The 23,748-nt window shown below is 39.3% G+C and overlaps 1 protein-coding gene and 1 non-coding gene across 2 annotated transcripts in view; one reads left to right on the forward strand and one right to left on the reverse strand.

Annotated features, from left to right (window-relative positions):
* Positions 1–1,005: 1,005 nt before the first annotated feature.
* REEP5 (receptor accessory protein 5) overlaps positions 1,006–23,748 on the reverse strand; it is a 41,441-nt gene continuing 18,698 nt past the window's right edge. The window contains exons 3-5 of the mRNA XM_057737619.1: positions 19,599–19,737; positions 9,434–9,602; positions 1,006–3,341 (exon numbers count right to left, since the gene is read on the reverse strand). Of these exons, the coding sequence (XP_057593602.1) occupies positions 3,292–3,341; positions 9,434–9,602; positions 19,599–19,737 (358 nt within the window). The 3' untranslated portion in view covers positions 1,006–3,291. The remainder of the gene's footprint in view (positions 3,342–9,433; positions 9,603–19,598; positions 19,738–23,748) is intronic.
* LOC130842487 (U6 spliceosomal RNA) lies at positions 8,509–8,612 on the forward strand. The gene has a single exon (XR_009050451.1). It is a non-coding gene; the product is annotated as a U6 spliceosomal RNA (small nuclear RNA).

Below are 23,748 nucleotides of genomic sequence, written 5' to 3' on the forward strand. Positions count from 1 at the left end.
CCTGGGATCCTGTTGGAAATGCAGATTTTTCAGCCCCACCCCAGATTTCCTGAATCAGCAGCTTTGGGGATGAAGCCCATCTGTTTTACCAATTCCCCCCGCCCCCAAAGAAATCTTGATGCACACTGAAGTTTGAGAACCACTGATTTGACCAAATAACCTCTTTACTGCTCTTAATTCTCTGAGGTGTGTGTTACAAAGATATTTTATATGCTAATACCGTAGTAAGCAGCCAGAAGAGCTTTTAATTAAGGCCATTTACTTTCTCCTGCTGTATTATATAGAACCAATATTTGATGGCTAAGGATGTGAATTGTATCTATTACTCTAAACACTGTGATTCTAGACATACAGACATGTAATAAGCAAATGTAGGAGATGAATCTGACCAAAGTACACCCTCCAGAAGTAGGTATTTTAATAAAATCCCATGTGCTTCTTTTCTGTCTCAGTACAGAATGATTTGGAGGCACATATGTGTTTACTACATCAAAATATACTTACATGCAATAATAACACCAGCTTGTAGTTGTATGAGACTGTGTAATACATTACGCCAGTAGAAAGCAGTACAGCTGACAACTATCACAGTCAACTATCCAGTGATAACTCTGCAGTCGGCTCTCAGAGCTGCATTTCTGCATCCAGGTATTCAATCAACCATAGATCGTGTAGTACTGTGGTTACGTATTTATTGAAAAGAATCCATGTGTAAATGGACCTGTGCAGTTCAAACCTGTGTTATTCAAAGGTCAAGAGTAGTTTAGGTTTCCTCTACATCTAGTGCTAATTATTGGTAGGAACTTTTTTGGTTGGTATGTTTTTACGGAAAGTCTTTCCTCTGACAGGTAGTTACCAGCAGGGGAAAATTACAGGCCAGGTGAGAAATGGGGTCAATGCAGAGCAATGTCTAAGGTTCATTTATCTGTATTTACTTAGGATTTTGCTTAGATTTTCTAGATTTCTTTTAAGCCCCATAAAATAAAATGATCTATAACAGCTCAGTGAGATAACAGAATTTTATTTACATCCACTTTTATTTAATATAGCACATCTTCAGGATAGGTGGTAACTTAATTAAAGGCTATGCTCATGTTCTTCAGGCTGTAGGCAGAAGACTCCCCAGAGTAGCAGTAACTGTCGATCCAAAGCTTTTAAGTAGAAGAATTGTAGGAATTCTTTGCCTTTACATATCTCCAAAATACCATTCATGTACAAACAAATGCTTGTCTTACAGCTAGACACAGGCTCAGTTAGTTTTTCAAATACTCTAGCATGGCAGTGTATTATTTGCTAAAACTAAACTGAGACAGAATTGCTCAATTCTTAGGTTCTCCTGTTATTAATATGTACACGTTGACTACCAAAAACAGTAACTAAAATTTCTTACAGAATGCACCGAAGCATAAAACTATAGGGATTAAGAAAAAAAATTGCACTCATAATTTTCTTAGTGTAGTAGTTTTAAAATTGATATTAGCCTGTAAGTAGTTATAAGCAATAGTAACTTCTATGCTTCCCCATCTTGCCTGATATTCTGTATACTAAAAGTTACATATTTTGTATACTAACAATCTGATTATGTATTCTGAATGCTAGAAGTTGCTAATTATCATTATTCTGCCACCAAGAAAAGCATAGTTTATTTATAGGGAAAGGGATTTAAATATTCCGAGGTACTTTTTTTAATCTCTAACCTAAGGCTTAATTTTCTTCCAATAACAACTAATTCTGTTTGCCTTCTAAAAGTTTTTATTTTTTAAGGTACATTTAATAAAATGCCTTATCATTATCATATCCCCCCCCAAAAAATAAATGCCCTGATCATATTATTATAATATTGGGGTGATGTCCCCTATTTTTGATATCTTTGATATTTTTTACATCATGAGACAGCATTATGATTTTACCTGATTGTTATCTGAAAGGGAACTAAACATCTGTATTTGCCTTAAAAAATATTTTACAGGCCTGGATATTTAATTGTTAGCTTTGTTATATTCTTGTTTTGGTCAGTTTAGTCTAATTCAGAAGGATCCTAGCAGTATGGCTGGTGCAAAGCTCAGATTCTGTAGTACAGACATGTTGTCAAGGTCCCTATAAGCTATGTGGCTAGTCAAGCTAGTGACATTAGTTTCAACTTTGTGTTCTGTACTTAAACTATGAGGTTGTATGCAGTTTATCAAAACAAAGCATAAAGATGAAGGCATGTAAATGGACTGCAAATGATTCTGTTGTAAACTAGGGGAGCCTCTGGTGTTGAAACTTAAAGGCCAGGGAAAGGTGAAGGCCACTGTCTTAACCACTGCCAACTAGATTTTGGGTTATGTCGTACTTCCTTTCTTCTCTGAGAATTGCACTTAGAGCCTGGTGTCATCATTAGCGTGTAGTTGCTAATGATATAAACAAGAATGTACATGTAATCAGAGGTGGCAAGTCTCTGGAGGTTCCTTAAACTGCTTTTAAAAAGAAAGAAACGACTAAACCAGCACGTTACTCAGCTACGAAGGTGAAACCAGGGATGGTTACCACTATAGCATCTTAAAAACAAATTGAAAGCTTATCAGCCAATTTTTAAAAAGCTACAAGACAATATTACTAGTTCTACAGAATTGGGAGCTGTGATGCGTGTGTGTACATTTCCCCATTTATCACTAAATTGCTTTACAAAGCTGTTCTGGTATTCAGCTGCTACAATGTTAGGAAAATCACCAGGCCAACATCCCATTCAGCCTCATTTATCACTGAATTGTTCAGGAAACATTTCTCATTTGTATTAATTTTCTGAAGTATTATTTAGCAGATCACAGCAGCACAACAGAACGTTCAGCCTTTGGCAGATGCTCCACATGAGCGTTATGCGCAAATACATTAAAAACATTTAATACAAAATGGTACATTACATGAAGTAGAACCTTAAAGAGTATGCTAAAATATAAGCACAGAGAAAACGCATGCAGAGAGAGCCCACTGAAGTATAAAGCCTGTGGGATATATAATTTTAAGTTTATATTTTCTACAGGATGGTATCACAGGTCTTTTCCTACCCAGAGGCAAAATATATTTTCCAAAAACTTGGATACTGCCCATTGCATTAAATTTAAATTTAAATGCTCCTGTGTATATAGACAGTCAAAGTAAGCAAAAAAACTTACAATACATTCCTTTTTTTAATGTATCAAAAATGTTTCCAAGGCCAAATTAAAATGATTATATGACAGTTCCTAATATAACATCAAGCTCTAATAGGAAGGTACAGAGAGGGCAGAAAGGTTTCATCCAGTCAGTGGTTTAGGTGCTCTTCTTTTCCTCACCCAGTAAATTCACAGCAGCTTTCTTGGCTGTTAGGAGGAAAGAAAATTGGATCAGAGCTGTTTGTAATCTGGCTCTGTGCCTAATGTAGCTACTAAATAACATAACAACTTGGATGACTCATGTTCAGATGAGAACACACTGAGGTTTGTGGGCAGGGCTAGGAAAGTTTCCAGGAAATGAACGAGACCTCTTCAAGAGCAAATCCTGAGTACTTGAGTGAAGTTATTGAAGGTTGTCTGACCTAGCTCCCCTGTGGTGACAGTGTCACCTAAGCCACCTGCCCTCTGTCCTCCTTTAAGTATCACAAGAAGTAGAGATTCCTTGAGCATATAGTGTTCCCCTGTACAATTAAGAAATTCTTTGCTCCTGGGTGCTCACCTGTACAATTTCACTGTGTCAATCTGATGATAACAAGGTCAGCTATCTATCCCATGGTGACAAAAATCAGAGAAAATCATTCCCCAAATCAAGAAATGACGGAACATTTATACACGTTTATATTCTGTCATTATGCCACCATTTCCTTGTATGATGGGAAGAGTTTGCTGTAAGTCTTCAAGTTTGTGGCATGATGCTACGTTCATCAAGAAAATATTCTTGGGGACTTCCCTGATGGTCCAGTGGTCAAGACGCCATGCTGCCACTGTAGGGGGTGCAAGTTCGATCCCTGGTGGGGGAACTAAGATCCCACATGCCACACAGGGCGGCCCCCAAAAAATAAATAAATAAAAGAAAATATTCTCACATCTGTGGGAGATTAAGCCCTACCTACCCCTCCTGATTACCAAGTGGCTTGGAATGTGCTGGAAGAACTAGTGTGATGTGGCCCTTCTGCCATGTGAGGACACAGTGAGAAGCTGGCAGTCTACAGCCAGGAAGAGGGCTCTCAATGGAACGTGACTGTGCTGTCACCCAGATCTCAGACGTCCAACCTCCACAATGGTCCAAAGGAGAGCAGGCTGCCAGTCAGTGCCACACAGGGGTCCGCACCCGGGGTAACAACAAGCTGGAACTGCAGAAGAGTTTATGTGGGGACTTCCCTGGTGGCGCAGTGGTTGAGAATCTGCCTGCCAATGCAGGGCACATGGGTTCGAGCCCTGGTCCAGGAGGATCCCACATGCTGCAGAGCAACTAAGTCCAAGCGCCACAACTACTAAGCCTGCGCTCTAGAGCCTGCGAGCCACAACTGCTGAGCCTGTGTGCCACAACTACTGAAGCCTGCATGCCTAGAAGACCGTGCTCCACAACAAAAAAAACCACTGCAATGAGAAGCCAGTTCACCACAACAAAGAATAGCCCCCATTCACCGCAACTAGAGAAAGCCCACGCACAGCAACAAAGACCCAACGCAGCCAATAAGTAAATAAAACGATATTTCCATTCTCCAGAAAACCAAAAAAAAAACAAAACAAAACACTCAACAGAAAAACCTAGTATGATGTGTGTGATGGGGCAGGGGAGTGTTCTGGAAGCCTCCAAGCCTCCAGAAATTCTACGGACTGCAGCTGTTCTTGATGCAGCCCTGGGGGGGATGCCAGCTCCTTGTTCACCAGCTGCCTGACAGCTGCTCTCCCTTCACTCAACTAAAATTGCTTAGCAAAGTTTACAAAGAAACTGCAGCTTCTCTCTTAAATGGCCTTTTATAAAAATGTACTTTTTTGGAGAATCCAGAAACTCGGAGAGAAGTCTAAAATGTGTCGGCACCTTAATTCCTCTTAACATTTTCATTCTCACACCTCTGTTGAGGAACGTATCCTATTAAAGTAAAATCAGATGTTAGAGTACTGAGATCTAAGAGAATCAAAGGCTAAGAAATGTGGGTGAACTAGACAGAAATGATATCACCAGAGGTTGCTGGTTAGGTTAAGAGCAGGGAGGAACAGTTAAGAAATCTCTTAAAAAGGAACTGGTGATCCCAAAGTGGGAGGATGTGAAGAAACTGTAAAAAAACGTACTGAAGGAAACTGGAGCTGTGTGCCCAGGAACAGGAGTTGCGGAAAAAGCGGTCTGTGACGAAGGAAGGGGAGAACACACCACTGTTGGGACATCAGTGCTGCCTGGGGAACCATCACGGGGGTCTTCCTTCCCCAGGAGCCAGGTCACCTCTCATCTCCCACTTTCTCATTACTGTAGAACTTTTTTTTTTTTTTTTAAAGTTCCCGAATTCTATGCCCATTCTCCACTTTCTAAAATCCTTACTGTGCCCTGTGGAACTTAAGACCCATCATCAGAAAGATGACCTCCACCCTCCACCATTTCTCCAAATGTTTCCTTTACCTTGTTGCTTTTACAGAAATCTGACTGTCCCTGAGGACACTGCTTTCTCAAGTGTCGGCTCTTTTTTCCTTCCATGACCCTGGTACTACTGGGTCTGGAGGTCTGGAAAGCGTCCTTTGTTCTTCATGGCCATGTTCAGAATCTCATGTCATCAGATTATCTTTCCCACTAGCCTTTCTTTTTCCAGTCGTCTCTGACCCTTGGGCTGTGCTGCCCCATTTCTTTAAGATTTTAGTTCCAAACTTAAGCAGTACTCCCTCTCAAGCACTGCTCTTAACTTTAATTATCAGTGATTTCAACATTCTTCCATTATCCTGGCCTCTTGGTTCCTCCCCTCCAATAACCTTGACATTCCACCCTCCCTGCTCCAGCCTACCTCGGGCCCTCACTGTCGCAGACAGTAACAGCTGCCCCTCTCTGGTCTCAGGGCTGAGCGTCCCACTCCACCATAGCCTCCCATCTTTGCAGCTCGCTCCCTCTATTTTCCTGACTCCGAGTTCCTCCCCCACCGCCTGGGTGTCTAATCCGTTGATCCTATTGCCTTTTTCACTGTTCCTCATGTCCCTTTTGTCCTCCTTCCCTCCTCCATCATCAAACATGAACCACTCCTTAGTTCTACTCTCCCTTCAGAGTTCCTACTTAACCAAGTCAATCCGGACACAGCTCTCCATCTATTCTGCAGCTGCACCCTCATAGCTGGAAATGTGGCTGGGGAAAAAAAAAGGACGACCTGGCCTCGCTGTAAGTTCATGAACACAAACCTCAAGTGAGCCTCTAATGCTCCCTGGCGATCACATGACGCTGTCCCAGTCCATCCACTCTTCCCGTCTCAGCGCGGCCAGCACATTATACTCACAATCACTGGTCGCCATGTCACCTCTGGCTGTTTTCACATTACAATGGCAGGGCTGAGTAGTTGCAAGGGAGACCTGACGGCCGGCCCACGAAAACTGAAGTATTTATTATCTGACCCATTATGGAAAAAGCTTGCCAGCCCTGGTCCTAAGTAACTATTTCATACCATCTCCTCTTTCTATCACCTCCTTCCCCACCCTCTCTCAGATGACCTTCTTTCTTCTTAGTTTACTGAGAAATCTGAAGTGATGAGAAAATCACTCGCACCATCACATATACTCAGCTACCAGCATCTTCACCCATGAACCCTGATTCCCCTCCTGAATTTTAAACTGCTTCTGCTCCCACGACCAATCCCTTTATTTGTACTCCAGATCCTGTCTCCTCTGGTCTCTTCCAGGACAGAGCTCCAGCAATTCACCTTCTCACTCCTATCATTTTTTTGCTCTCTACTGGATCATTCCTATTACTTTTCAAACCTACTTTGTTTCTTCTACCTTAAGAAAAAGAAGAAAACGTCCTCAGGACCCTAGTACTTTCCTTCAGTTACAGCCCCATTCTTCTACTCCTCTCTGCAGGAAACTTCTCAAACGACTACATTCTCTCATGCCCTTCTTCCCATCTCTCACATCCATTCTGATCAGGCTTTTGCTCTCACCACCCCCACAAACTCTGTTTCGTCAAGATCAGTAGTGCCTTCCTCACTGCTAAATCCAGCGGCCAATTTTGAGCCCTTAGCCTCCTTGACCTCTCTGCAACATGTGACCTTATCCTCCTTGACCTGTCAGCACCGTGTGACCACGGACCCCTCCCTGCTCCTTGAAACACTGTCTTCACTTGGCCCCAAGGATACCACAGTCTCGGGTTTTCTTGCTTCCTCAACTGGCCACTCCTTATCAGTCTGCTTTTTTGGTTGCTTTGCATTTCTTCAATATCTAAATATTGGTGGGCACAGGACTCAGTCCTCGGACTTCCTCTTTTCTATTTTCACTCCCTTGTGATCTCATCCAGTCTCATGCTTATTAGACTGTCCATATGCAGGTGTCCTCCCCCCACCCTGCCAATTTCTATCTCTAGCCCAGCCCTGTCTCCTGAACTCTCAATATCTGTATCCACCTGGCTGTGCTGACTTCTCCATGTACCCAGTAGACACAAAGTTATGTCCAGAACTGAATTCCTTATTTTCCCCTTCAAATCTGTTACAGCCAGTCTTCCCCAGCTCAGTGGCAATTCTATCCTTGCATCTGTTCAGGCTAAAAGTTTGGCCTCATCTTTGACTCCTCTCTCATACTCCATGCCTCATCCATAACAAAATCCTATTGGTTCTAACTTCAAAATATATCAAGAATCCGACTTCTTACCTCCTACTGCTACCACTACAAACAAGTCAAGCCACCACCATCATCTCCAGCCAGATCACTACAATAACCTTTTAACTGGTCTCCTGACTTCCTTCCTGTCCCCCTGCAGTCTGTTCTTAATACAGTGGCCAATATGATCCTGTTCCAACACAGGATGAATCATGTTGCTCCTCTGCTCACAATTCTCCAATGACACCCCATCTCACACAAAGTAAAAGCCAGAGCCTTTACAGCAGCCTATAGGGCATTACATGATCTGTCTTCTTCTAGCTCCACTCCCCAATCTTTCTGACCTTGTCTCCTTCAACTCTTCCTCTAGATCACTCTCTTCCAGTCACACTGCTCTGCGCTCCTGGCTTTTGCACGTGCTGTTTCTTCTATCTGGAGCTTTCTTCCCCATGATTCCTTCCCTTAACACTTTCAACTTTGACTCAGTATAGCTTTCTTCAAATCACTGTATTTAAAACTGTAGCCTTCCCTTCAGTCCTGGCACTCCCTATCTTTTTATCTGCTTTATTTTTCTCTGTATCATCTGCTAACTATACCCTATAACTTGCTTTTTAATTGCATCGTGTCTCTCTCTCAACAATATTGTAACTTTCATGAGTTCACTATGGTTTGTTGGTCCATTTGGTTCCCTGGTTCATGCCCAGTGCTATGAACATGCTTAGCACATATGAAGCACCTCAATAAATATTTGGTGCTCGCTTTGGCAGCACATATACTAAAATTGGAACGATACAGAGATTAGCATGGCCCCTGTGCAAGGATGACATGCAAATTAGTGAAGCATTCCATATTTTTAAGTCAAAAAGAGAAAAACAAATACCGTATGCTAACGCATATATATATGGAATGCGTACTGATGAACCTAGTAACAGGGCAGGAATAAAGACAGACATAGAGAACGGACTTGAGGACACGGTGGGAGGGGAGGCTGGGACGTAGTGAGAAAGTAGCACTGACATATATACACTACCAAATGTAAAATAGATAGCTAGTCGGAAGCTGCTGCAGAGCACAGGGAGATCAACTTGGTGCTTTGTGATGACCTAGAGGGGAGGGATGGGGAGGGTGGGAGGGAGGCTCAAGAAGAAGGGGATATGGGGATATATGTATACATATGGTTGATTCACTTTGTTGTAGAGCAGAAACTAACACAACATTGCAAAGCAATTATACTCCAATAAAGATGTATAAAAAATAAAATTAAAAAAATTAAAATATGTAAGTATTTGAATGAATGGATCAGGAGAGCTGAAAGAGAGGCCATTCTCTTGACCCTCTAACAAAAGCAGTTTGAACAGCATATTAAGCAGTTCAACCTCAAATGAATGAAAGAGATTGTACTTGTATATAAATACAGATGACTCTGAAATCTCGACCCACCACAGCAAAGTCATTTTTCCTAATGTGCTAACCAAATGGGGTGTTATATGTGACATGCCAGAAGAATGTTGGGAAAAGTAAAGGCAACAGGCAAAGTACTGGTAAAGGAATCCCAGAGGAGCCTTGGCGTGTAGCCGAGGAAAGCTGATAAGACATGAAGTGAGGAAGCTTGTTATCTGGGCCCAGTATATCCCATGTCTTCTCACATGCCAAACCAAGCTGTCCCTGAGCCATACCTTCTTTAGAGATGGCATCTGCAGTCTCTTTGGCTTTGTCCTTCAAGTCATTCACCACATTGTCCAGCTGGGACTCGTGCTTCAGGAAGAAAGGACGGATGATGCGCTTGTAGAGCAGGTCCGCTCCGTTGGCAGGGCTGGGAGCCATGCACCACAACAGGAAGCCGCACTGCACAGAGAAGAAGCAGCACGGTGACAGAAGGCGGCGGCACCTCACAGCACGCGCTGCCGCCACTACTCTGGGGATGGCAATGCCTCTGTTAATTGCCCCAGTAGCAGTTCCAGTGTTTCCTGCAGGCTGCAAGTGCACTTTTCTTATAGAAAAAACATGACAAATAATGATCTAGTAAGGAAAAGCTGAGACTGATAAAGAAAGGCAAAACACACCAAGTCCAGCTGCTTAACTTCCTTCCTAACTTGGACCACTTTTTAGTTGAGAGTTACCAAAGACTTTTATTAATTATAACTTATTGATTATAACTCTTAATTAATTAAAAAATAGTATTTATCTGCATGTGTAAACCCTGTCCACATAAGCATCTATGAGGCTTGTTCTCAACAGGCTTACCTCAGTACGTCTGTCACCTTTATTCATCCTGTTATAGAAAAAATACCCTGGCTATTCTTGAATTCTTCCCTTAGTGGGATCTCAGTTTTGAGTAGATCTTAGCCTTCAAGGAAACTTTACAGTCAGCTGTTCATCATCTTTCACCTCGAATGTAGATATTATTCCTAACTTTTTTTATGGCTCTATTTTGCTATTGAGATGAAAAACTGATGAGAATTTTACCCTAAAAACTTAAACAAGAACTATCACACTACATTTACTTTGAAAAAAACCTTTACTGTTTATTCAAATGATAAATAACAACTCAGCACTTCAAGTTGTCCAAGCAGCTTGTTCCTCTATAAGATAATGAATGAGCAAAAAAGAGAACATTCAGAATATGCTCATTTCCCTAGAATGTTTGATAAACAACATACTGTGTTCTTTCAGCTTAAAAGATTCCAACTATATTGTATTCCACACAGCATAGGTGACTCTATAAAAAAGACAGAAGTCATTTCTTGAGATTCCAAATCTGTAGTTTTTACAACTTCTCCTTAAAGTAAAAACCTTTCTACTTCTTATGCCATATATTTAACTCTATAGTCCTTTTATTCCAAACCAAAGCATGTATTCAAATAATCAAGAAGCTACATTGTTCTCTAAGAGGGTCTTTTAAGTTTGCTCTAGAGATGCGAACCTGGTAAGAGGCTATTACTAATGACAAAGAGCTTGAGTTAAAATGCACACTTTTGTGCCCAGAGCACACCCTGGCAGTACCACACTGGCTCTGAGACATTTCTATTACACTCTGAACTTCTGTGACACTCAAAATACAAAACAAAATGCAGGTTCTAAACAGATTAGAGGGGGGCAAGCTTTCAAAAGACAGAGGTTATCAGACTGGATTTAAAAAAGACCAACTATGGCTATAATTCTTCTTATAAGAAACACATCTGAGATAAAACCAAGTAGGAACACTGAAAATAAGGAGACGAAAAAAGATGTATCTGACAAATAACAACTCTCAAAAAATAGCTCATATATTATAGTAATATTAATAGTACATAAACATAGGCAAAATAAGTAGAGTGATAAAGAAGGAAAACAGTTTGTCAAGGAGAACAATTTGCCTGAACCTATATATCTTTGAAATATGTAAATTATATATAGTTTTGTGCTTTTTCTATTTACAATTATATAAGTTTAATTTTTATAATTATGTAATTTATAATTATATATAGCTTCCAAATATAGCTTTGAAATATGTAAACTTGAAAGTCAGAATTATACAGATAAATGGACAAAATCCATAATCAATTGATTTTAACATTTCCATCATAAATTGATACATCAAAAAAACTAGAAATCAATACAAATACAGAACAAAATACACAAAATTTAGAATCTTGATCTAAAGATATGTACAGATCTCTCCACCCAACAAACTGGGATCTAAGAGAACTGTATACTGCAGTATATAGAGTATAAGAACTGGGCTCAGAGAAACTGGTTCCAGTCTTCTTACTAACTGGGCAAACCTTGTACAAGTTACTTAATTGCTTCTATCTGTTTTAACTCTATAAAAAAAGTATTAATAGAAATTTTTAAAAATCTACCTCATACAGATTTTGTAAGAAAATAAGAAACATTTGGAGCATCTAGCATAGTGGAAGCTCTGTCCCTGTCCCAAGAATACTGTCTCTTCTGTCAACATCCATGAGTAACAGGCTGCCTTATTAGAGCTTTAAGCCGGGTAAAATCAAATCCCAGGAACAACACACACCCTTTTTAAATAATTATTTTGTTCTTACCTCTCCTTTTACTACCTGACATGAAATTCAAAGTCATGACATACTTACACATACAATTATAAAAAAAAAAAAATTTCTAACTGGAATATAAAGAAAAAGTAATTTATACAAAAAATGTATTTTAAAATGTAAATATTCAAACCAAACTATATTAGAAAACAACATAAAATAATAAGCAGAATCAGTGACTATTAACAGCTACAAACAAAATTTTCTCCAGGTATTCCCAAAAGGTTGCTTGCTTTCCATATCAGAGCGTTCAGCCAAATGCAATTCAGTGCCATAACCTCCAAGTTAGGATTTTAAGCCAGCCCTCTCTTCACCTCTCCTACCCCTTTTATGTGTGACAGACCCCAAAACTCATTTACTGAAAATGGGATGTTCAGAGTTAGGAAAGCAAAGGATGGGAAAGCATGGCAGTAGGAAGGGGGAGGGCGAAGATTCAGATTGGCCATCTCACAGCCTCACTACAGCTGTACATGCAACCCCCCGAAACTCCGATGAGCCCGCACAGACACAGTGGCAAGCAAGACCTTCTGTTACAGGTCCAAGCTCTTAGATGAAGCCAATTCCTTGAAACATCCTCAGTTTAGTATGTGTGTGTAGCTCCACATTTACTGTTAGTTTTCCCAGTGACTCTGCTAGAGCACACACTGGGCCTGGCCAGCTATCCTTGTGAAGATGTTGCCAGGGAAACCTGATTTTCTGAACTACACATTTGCATTAACTCAAAATAGAGAACTGAGTGTGACTGCATTTTTTCACGGCTGTTAGCTTTAATTTCCTCTGCTTACAGCCAGGTTATTAATAGGCAGACCCTAGAGACCATCTCTCTAGTTAACATTTCCCTGTTTTCTTTTCCCCCGTGGTTTTTAATATCCAAACCTTCATGTTTTCTATTAGTTCCTTATATTGGTAACGCTAATACATCCATACACACCTAAAACTCAATAAAACGATGTAAACAAAATGACGTGCAGGAAAAGGATAAGTTGCATTCTTCTTTTTTTTTAATTAATTAATTTATTTATTTTATTGGCTGTGTTGAGTCTTTTTTTGCTGTGCGCGGGCTTTCTTCTTAATTGCGGTGAGTGGGGGCTCCTCTTCATTGTGATGCACGGGCTCCTCATTGCTGTGGCTTCTCTTGTTGTGGAGCATGGGCTCTAGGCACGTGGGCTTCAGTAGTTGCAGCACATGGGCTCAACAGTTGTGGCTCACGGGCTCTAAAGCACAGGCTCAATAGTTGTGGCGCATGGGCTTAGTTGCTCCACGGCATGTGGGATCTTCCTGGAGCAGGGATCGAACCTGTGTCCCCTGCATTGGCAGGCGGATTCTCAACCACTGCGCCACCTAGGAAGCTGTAAGTTGCATTCTTGACAGAACAACAGAATTCCGTGTGGACATCTTGAAGAGAATGCTGTGTCCAAAGGGATGTGCCATGTACTGCACATACTTACTGCACACAAAGCAATAGTTTCCCACCAACTATATTAACTATTTGGAGAGCAGGAACTATTTGGATTTTCTTTTTAGCATCTAACATCCAATATATTTGTTATTTACATAGGGGCATTTTGCTGTATTTATTAATATTTAGAAAATTGGCGTGGAGTTTTAAATTGAAATGTAATACATTTTAATTTTTACTGTTTAAAGTTGTAGAAAATAGTCTCCTGGCTGGTATTCCTACACAGAATATCTGATCGTCAGGAATGGATTACTGATGTAGACACACATGCCCTTAGACCTCAAGGTGAGGTGGAAATGACTCGCTGGGTTAAGAATCAGGAGAGTTGGTATTGTTCTATGACTTTAGGTAAATCAACCTCTCTTAAAGTCGATTTTCTCTTCTTCAGGATTTTTAGGAAAGTCACAAATTTTAAAATGTACTTGAAGAAAGTATAAGAGATAGCAGTAGTATTACCACATCCTACCATTCTTACTGTTGTTGAAAATCTCTAAAATATTACCTGCCTATGCAGATAACAACCCTTCAACAACCCAGAAAAGCTGATTCACTCACCTTTTCTGGATGAATTAAGCATGGTTACCAAACAGGACCAGAGCCAACAGTCTAAATTTTTGTACCTCCACAATGTGATTAACTTTATAGGTTACACCCCAGACTGTTCATTTATTTCTTTCCGGAACCCTCTAGCTATTGTCCTGAGACAGTAAAATAATTACTGCTCTTTTCCTACATCCTGAGCATTTTCTAGTTCTCAAATGAAATAACTTTCTCGTATTAAAAATAAAGTTAATTACTGTTCAACTCTCAAGGTGATAGTCATCCACCAGCTTTTACAACTCCCTTTTCTTAATCTATGTACCTACTCTATAGCCCAGAAATACCCTAGGCTACACAGATCTGGCCATCCTTTTAATCAAGATGCCCTCAAAGTGCCAGCTGACGATACCCCCAAGAGCAAACACAAGCCCACTCTCACCTGCAGTTCAGACAAAGAGTCCATGCTATTTCAGCTCAACTCTCAGCACTATTAGCACTGACACACCAAATCCTTTAATTACAAATTACAACAGGCCAGATAATTCTGTCTATGATTCTACTGCTGTCACTATTCAATTTTCCTCTAGAAGAGATATTTCCAAGGTAGGGATATACTTAATATGCACAGTTTGGGACTAGCCTGGAGAGAACTGAGAGTTAATGTCAGAAAAAATGTGTTTCAACACTGACTTCTTGGTATGCTGCAATCACTTGATCAGAAACAGAAGTCTTGGGAAGCCTTTGCAACATTACTCTTGTGGCTAAAGTTAAAAGAGACTGCTCAGCAAGCACAAATAAAAGCTGAAAACGAACATGTGAAGGGGAAAATTTTTCTATCTTTTTCACCTCCTACAAAGTTAAGAAATGTTATGCTCTCTGTCAATGAGTGAAACAGTACAGGTGATGGTCTGGATCAGGACTTAAACTTGCCAAAGTTTTTCAACCTTGTTTTAAAAATAAATCTAGAAAATTATTTAAATGAGAGTAAAGATGAGGGGTAAATATATTCATTGCAGCATTAGTTAAAACAGCAAGTTAAATGTCCTAAAGGTCTGTTAACGGGGGAATGAATAAATTATTTTCTATAATGGATTAGACATATGTCAAAGAATATTGAATAACATAAAATACTCATAGTATTGTATTAATTAAAAGAAGTGAGATATAGAATCATATCATATATACAGTCTCAACCATACATAGATGGTTAAGACAATAACATACACAGTTCTGTGTGTTTATTTACTATATCGAGCAATTTATTTGCATATTAAAAAGGAAGACTACCCTAAGATGATAACAGTAGTAGTCTTACAAATACTATTTTCTCCCTATCTAAAACATGCTCCAACACACATGCACACACACATACCACAAAATGCAAACAGTATGACAGCAGGGATTTTGTTTTATTCACCAAAATCCCCCTGACCTAGAACAGATTCTGGCACATAGAGGTTCTAAATAAATATTTGCTGAATAAAGAAATGAATATATACTACTTTCCCAAACAGAGAAAACATTTATTTTTAAGTAAATACATTTATTTTTAAACCTTCCTGCTCAAAGATGGACCTCAGAGCAAAGCTCTGAACAGGAAGGATCCACTTCTTCTAGCTCAATACATGGAACAGTATCTTCTCAACTAACCCTGGACACCTAATCTTTGGTTCCTCCTATATTCCTTCAGTCTTATAGGCTGCTTTAGAAAAATAGGGGGAAAAGGCCAACGATATTAATTCTGCAAAAGATAAAATGCTAAGCATGTCCTTAGTTGCAGGTTTCCTGTTCATCCTCCCATATAATCACCTTGTGGTTGTAGCGATGGCACAGGTAAGATCTATGCTAGTCCTTAAAATGGGATATTCTCCTACACACTCTGCAATTCAGAGACCTTTTCTCAGTTCACTGAAGTCACTCAGAATACACCACTAATGCAGGAAGAAAGCATTTTTATTGACAATATAATCAATTTTTAATCATCTCAAGTATATTATCTATTTGGAATATATGCGATAAGTTCACTCTCTCATTCTGGAGGCCATGACATCATACGGCTGGACCCCCACAACTAATGGATGCACACTCGTTTTACTATTAGGGAGGAAAATATGCTGCAAAGCAATTTTTGTAATGTACTCAAATATAAATGATTTGGTGATTATCTTTTATTTTGGATCCTTTCTAACTCAAGGGGCCTCCATTAGCAGAGGCAGTCAGGAGCAGGCTGAAGTCAAGCTTGCTCATGTTTTAGAAGTTTGCGGTCAGATACTGGTTTCAGTGGTTCTGCTGACAGGGCAGGCAGTTCAGGGTGAGCAGGGGGGCCCAAGGCAAAAGGCCAGTTTCTTTCTGTTAGAGACTGCATGTGACATCACTGCCATTAGATGGATCTTATTAAGGGGTTCAAAATTATTTGAAATTTAAAATATGGACATCGAAATTAAAGATTATAAAATTATTTTTATAAATGCTAAATATCTTTGGATAACAAACACACGAAAAATTCAGCAATCTTTGAAATCTTAAATCTTCCTATTGACCAATTTTTCTCCCATTTGTTTTGAAAGGAAAAATTTTCAGCTCTGTTACAAGGCATTCTGTGGTAATGTCATTCAAAATTCAGAGAATATCCATGCTTTCATTTTAAGTTTTAAACTATTTAGCTTTTTTTTTTCACCATGAATGGTTTCATACTGTATGTAATGTTCTATAGTTTTTATAATTAATGAATTATGCAAAAATTTCTCTGTCTCTACAAATGGATCATTTCATTTCATTTAACAATATGGTTGTACTATTAATTCATTTAACCATTTACCTGTTGATGGACCCTGCAGTTTTTTTTTAATGATTTTTAGTTATAACCAAAAATGCTGCAGTAAATATCCTTATGCAGCTCTTACGCAGCTCTCTTATGCATGGTGAATATTTCCTTAGGATGGATACTTAGAATTGCTAGAGTACCATTTTTCAATTTGACAAGAAACTGTCAAAGTGTCCTTTAAAAAGCCTATTCCAATTTATAATACTGCTACCACACATTCATTTCCCAATATATTCACCAATACCAGATATTCTCAACCTTTTAAATATCTGCCAATTTAATGAGCAAAATATGGCATTTCACTATTTTAACTCATATTTCCCAGATCACTGACTACTCATATTTTTCCTCTTCTGTGAAATGTCTATTTATAATCTTTGTTTCATTTTCCTTCTCTTCTTCTTACTGGTAAATGTTTTTATATAGTCTGGATATTAATTCCTCATCTGGTGTAAATGTTGTAAATACATCCTCCTAGTCTGTCATTATTTTATGCTGCCCACTGTCATAGGGAAATTTTTGTCTAGTTTCTATACCTCCAAGTTAAAAAACATTCTCCTATACTTTTTCTAAAACAGGTTTTGGCATAGAAGTCCTGCCTCGTGAGGCACTTAGGGAAACAGCTGCGGACTAAGTAGCCAGGGCATTTCCTCCTCAAGCCCTCCTGCTCCAACCCCTAGAGCTGTGAATTGCAGCTTAGGAGCACCTGCTTCCAGTGCCACTGGGGGAGCGAAGGGTGACAGCTGCCCGTGAGGAGCTGTTTCGTGGGGGAAGGGTGATCAACGGCGGCTCTTCTGCTGCCTGGGGCTCCGCACCCTAGGACTCACACACCCATACTCTGAGCTTACTAGCACTAGCATGTATTGTGGTGTGGCCTCCTCCGTTCTAGAGCCCGATGGAATAGTGAATACTCCTGGAGGAAAAGGAACTTACAGGCCAAAATAACAAGGTATGACCAAGAATTTTAAATTAACTATACTAAAAGAAATACAGTGACATGGAAGAACAAGAAAACACAGGAAAGAGCCAAGCAAAAATACTAGGTATAAAAAATATAACAGCTGAAATAAAGAACACAACGTATGGCATAAACAGCAGAATGGAACAAAATTGAAAATTGGAAGATCGGATTGAGGAAATCCCCCAAAAAGAAGGAAAATACAAATAAGTATATATGAAAAATAGGTAAGGCCAGAGGAAAAGAAAAAATATATTCATAATTACCCAGAATTAAAAATCAAGATAATATCAATGTGGTGGTGGTTGTGGGGAGGGAGACCAAAGAATGAGAGAGCTTCCGGCATCTAGCTTCCTATATCTGCATTTCTTTAGATAAAATGTTTAAAAAGAAAGTAAACAGAAATGTAGACATTTAGGACAATTAAAATAACAAGGACACAAAATACATCTAAATATATAAATTAGGGAACAATTATTGACTCCAGGGAAACTAAAAAACTGCAGTAACATTACATGTACATTATACTATATGGCCCAACTAAACAGTATTTACAAAGTCATAATAACATAAGCAGTGAAGGTTTATCTAACCAAAATTATGACACAGACACCCTAGGAAGACGGGGACATCTTTTATTATTATCAAGCCTGCATGTGTGGCAGGGAGGAAGGAGGAAAGAAAGCCAAATCCTTATCTTCTGGTGGGAATCAAGAGCTAATGTGTAGGGACTTCCCTGGTGGTCCAGTGGTTAAAACTCAGCGCTCCCAATGCAGGGGGCCCAGGTGTGATCCCTGGTCAGGGAACTAGATCCCGCACGCACACCACCCATAAGAGCCCTCATCTGCAACTGAGACCCAGTGCAGCCAAACAAGTAAGTAAATAAGCTAATGTATAAAACATAAAAATTAAAAGGTAACTAAACAAGGGCATTATTTAGAGACAGTGGTAAATGACAAAATAATCCGCCATAAATGACGGGACGGTGGTTGCTTTTAAGGAAGGCAGTACAAGGGGCAGGAGTGCAGATCTTCAAAACCCGTACAGAGCCGTCCGAGTCCTTAAGCCATGTTGTGTGTCACTCTTACTAAAGCAAATACTTAAGAGTATGAGGGCGCTCAATAAAAGTTCTTAAAAAAAAAAAAAGACTATGAGGGGAAAGAAGAGGACCCAGAATTCATAAGAGCTGGACTCACCACCCTCCGCAGCTTGGGAAGTCTGGCCCGGTGAACCTGAGGCAATATTTACATCCTATGCAACTAATGGGAAGCAGCGCCTCTCCCATGGAAGACACTTGAGGAATCAACTGAAGACAGCTTGTCTCATTTACAGAAAAAGAACCAACCATTTTATTCTATCAAAAGGTGCAGGCTTTTTCATTGTCATTTGCCTCTGTTGAGAGTCCGGAGTTGATACAGGTCCTATTAGGAACCAGTTTCAAATTCCTACTCCCTTTGCTCACATAGCAGTAACCAAGGTGAGTCCTCTGCCAAACACAGGTGTGGCAGGGCTGATCCTGGAGTACTGCACCTGCCAGAGTTATTAAAATGACTTCCTCAGAGAGCCCACTTCACATCTTCTTTTTCCAAACCTATATAGGAAATAAGTATTTTTTTCCAGAAATAATGACTCCAGCATACCACTGTGAGTAATTGATGGCTTAATAAAATTTGCAATGCTTATGCATCAAACACAGACAATAGTGCATGAAGACAGGATCTTGGCAAAGAGCAATGCTTGTGTAGGTTGATAGTATTTCCATCTTTTATTATTATCAAACACATCTTAAAGATACAATTGCTTTGGCTGCTTCCAAGATGATATACAAAGTAAGTTAGACATATTGAATCCTGTCTTCCTGTTTATATAATCGGACGCAGAGCCACAGATGTCCAACATTCAAGCATCTGTTCCTATTCCTTGTACACAGTTCCTGAGATGGAGTTTATTTTAGTGGTAAGGAGCAAAGCAAAAGCATATGGAAGAAAACAGCAGTTCAGGAAAGCCAACATACCTTTAGCATGTAGTAGAAAGGGAACCATGACAGGAAGAGGTCAGAGAAGAATTCGGCAATGCTGAACACACCATACACTACCCAGTACGTCAGCCACTGGGTATCATCTTCTTTGTTGGGACTCTCTATGGCTTTAATTCTGGAAGGCAACAAAAAAGCAAGTGTATCATGTAGTAAGATCTCAATGAGACATTCTCAAACATCATACTTTCACAGCTGTCCTCCAACATCAACCGAAAAATTCAGGCACACGTATGTACCACGTCAGCAGATGCGAGAGTACAACACGAAAACAGGAAGCAATGTAGAGATATCAGGACAAGCCATTATAACTACTTGTTACCAGTTCTCTGGTCACCAGAGAAATCAGCACCAGTTGTCCCCTGGATCTCCACCCTGCCTGGGCCTCCACCAAGGCTCCAGGAAATACCATAATGACTGGGAACTAGAGTAATCCCCACTCTCAAGTGGGATCCTGCCACTAGGGATATAATAAGAATTCACTCATGTAACTCAGTTCTTACACACTTTTAATAACTGAAGTACACACACCTCCCAGAGTAATGGAAATAAAAATAAAAATAAACAAGTGGGACCTAATGAAACTTAAAAGCTTCTGCACAGCAAATGAAACTATAAACAAGATAAAAAGACAACCCTCAGAATGGGAGAAAATATTTGCAAACAAATCAAGACAAAGGATTAATCTCCAAAATATATAAAGAGTTCATGCAGCTCAATATCAAAAAAACAAACAACCCAATCAAAAAATGGGTCTTAGGACAGAAGACCTAAATAGGCATTTCTCCAAAGAAGACATACAGATGGCCAATAGGCACATGAAAAGCTGCTCAACATCACTAATTATTAGAGAAATGCACATTAAAACTACAATGAAGTATCACTTCACACCGATTAGAATGGGCATCATGAGAAAATCTACAAACAGTAAATGCTGGAGAGAGTGTGGAGAAGAGGGAACCTTCTTGCACTGTTGGTGGGAATGTAAATTGATACAGCCAGTATGGAGGTTCCTTAAAAAACTAAAAATGGAATTACCATATGACCCAGCAATCCCACTACTGGGCATATACCCAGAGAAAACCATAATTCAAAAAGACACATGCAAAAAAAAAAAAAAAAAGACACATGCACGTCAATGTTCACTGCAGCACTGTTTACAATAGCCAGGTCATGGAAACAACCTAAATGTCCATCAACAGATGAATGGATAAAGAAGATGTGGTACACATATACAATGGAATGTTACTCAGCCGTAAAAAGGAACAAAATTGCAACATTTATAGAGACATGGATGGATCCAGACACTGTTATACAGAGTGAAGTGAGTCACAAAGAGAAAAACAAGTATTGTATATTAACGCATATATGCAGAATCTAGAACAATGGTACAGATCAACAAGTTTACAAGGCAGAAATAGAAACACAGATGTAGAGAACAAACATGGACACCAAGGGGGGAAAGCAGTGGGGGGTTGGGGTGGGATGAACTGGGAGACTGGGATTACCACATACACATTACTAACAAAAAAAATCAAATTGTACATTTTAAATATATACAGTTTAGTATGTCAAATGTATCTCAATAAAAGTTCTGGCAAAAAACAATAACGAAGCACATTACGGGTGAGTAGGCATTTCCATAGAAAACCTTCTGGAACATAGTTTAAGCACTGTCCAAAGTTCACAACATACTTTATAACAAACAGGTGGAAACAAACATCACGGTGTCCATGTGGTTTCAATTGTCATTATGTGAGCCTCAGGCTGTGATCTTTTCTGCCCTCATCAGTTAATAATTATGACTTTCTCAGTATCAGCTACTGCTTAAACAAAATTCATTCTGTAAATGAATAGAACTAAATTTAAAATAATCTTTTACTTCTGAATCACAGGAATTTGTTTCAGTCCTGGGAATCCCTTCATTCTAAACCCCAATTCCATAATTTTTTATCCTATCCTGATATATGTCTAGATACTTATAACTGAGCTGTACTACAACAGTAAACTAGAAGAACTCTGAATCTTGTTTAGCCTATGAGATGGTTAACTATTGAAAATACGTTGGCTACTTGGTAACACGGGTTTGCCAAAGAGACAGTTAGGCTGATGAATCATATTCAGTCATCCCCTAAGAAAGCCTCTGAATTAATTAGAAGCAAGCCATGAGTTTATGTGTGCGTGCCTGCATGAGTGTTTTAAGCAAATGACTGGGGGGGGGGGGGAGTTATAGTTGAATGAGATGACTGCTAATGCAGTGAGGAAAAGGAGAGCAGGCAGTGATGAAGTGAATGCTGCTTTGAACATCAAGAGTAAACACAGAATCATAGGACTTTCCTGGTGGCACAGTGGTTAAGAATCCACCTGCCAATGTAGGGGACCTGGGTTTGAGCCCTGGTTCGGGAAGATCCCACGTGCTGTGGAGCAACTAAGCTCGTGTGCCACAACTACTGAGCCTGCGTTCTAAAGCCCACGAGCCACAACTATTGAGTCCTTGTGCCACAATTACTGAAGCCCGTGAGCCTACAGCCTGTGCTCCACAACAAGAGAAGCCACCACAATGAGAAGCCCACACACCACAATGAAGAGAAGCCCCGCTCGCCACAACTAGAGAAAGCCCATGCAGCAACGAAGATTCAATGCAGTCAATAAATAAATACATTAAAAATAAATAAATAAAATTTTTAAAGGCTATGCTTTAAAAAAAAAAGAGTAAACACAGAATCATAAAATGAATTGAAGACAGCTAATTATAAAATAACGGCTTGTCACATGCAGACTGTGTCTGTGTTTTAGCTTTCCTCAGGTAGAAGCTAACTGATGTAATAGAAGGCCAAAGGAAAAGCATAGGCAAGCATGTAAACCAAAGAACTAACAAATGTACACCCTTTACATGTAAGGCTTTTTCCCCTCTGTGCTTTATTTGGTATAGAATATGGTTTATCTATTTATATTTAAGTGGATTTTTAAAGTTATTAGTATGATGAAAATTTGTTTCTTATACATCCATCCAGGGCAGAGGGGATACGTAGTTATACTTCACTTAAGGTCTTAGTTTTGGGAACCAAAGCAGTCCATGACTAAACACATATCCACACACAAATATAAACTGAAATAAACATTTATGAAACCACTGGTATTTTAATTCCATTCTATGTCTTTTTTTTTTTTATTGAAGTATAGTTGATTTACAATGTTGTGTTAGTTTCTGGTGTACAGCAAAATGATTCAGTTACATGTGTGTGTATATATATATATATATATATATGTATATACACTTTTTAATATTCTTTTCCATTATAGTTATTACAAGATATTGAATATAGTTTCCTGTGCTATACAGTAGGACCTTGTTATTTATCTATTTTATATATAATAGTTTGTATCTGCTAATCCCAAGTTCCTAATTTATCCCTCCCCACCCCCACTCCCCCTTAGCAACCACAAGTCCGTTCTCTCTGTCTGTGAGTCTGTTTCTGTTTTGTAGATAAGTTCATTTGTGGCATATTTTAAATTCCACATATAAGTGATATCATATGGTATCTGTCTTTCTCTGTCTGACTTCATTTAGTATGATAATCTCTAGGTCCATCCATGTTGCTGCAAATGGCATTATTTCATTCTTTTCTTATGGCTGAGTAACATTCCATTGTATATATATATATATACCACATCCTCTTTATCCATTCATTTGTTGATGGACATTTAGGTTGTTTCCATGTTTGGGCTGTTGTAAATAGTGCTGCTATGAACATTGGGATATATGTATCTTTTCCAATTATAGTTTTGTCTGGATATATGCCCAAGAGTGGGACTGCTGGATCATATGGCAACTCTACTTTTAGTTTTTTGAGGAATCTCCATAATGTTTTCCATAGTGGCTGCACCAATTTACATTCCCACCAACAGTGTAGGGAGGGTCCCTTTTCTCCATACCCTCTCCAGCATGTTATTTGTAGACTTTGTAATGATGGCCATTCTGACCGTGTGAGGTGTTAACTCATTGTAATTTTGATTTGCATTTCTCTAGTAATTAGTGATATTGAATATATTTTCATGTGCCTGTTGGCCATCTGCATGTCTTCTTTGGAGCAATGTCTATTTAGGTTCTGCCCATTTTTAATTGGGT

Source organism: Hippopotamus amphibius, chromosome 1 (genome assembly GCF_030028045.1).
Source record: "Hippopotamus amphibius kiboko isolate mHipAmp2 chromosome 1, mHipAmp2.hap2, whole genome shotgun sequence".
NCBI lineage: Eukaryota > Metazoa > Chordata > Mammalia > Artiodactyla > Hippopotamidae > Hippopotamus > Hippopotamus amphibius.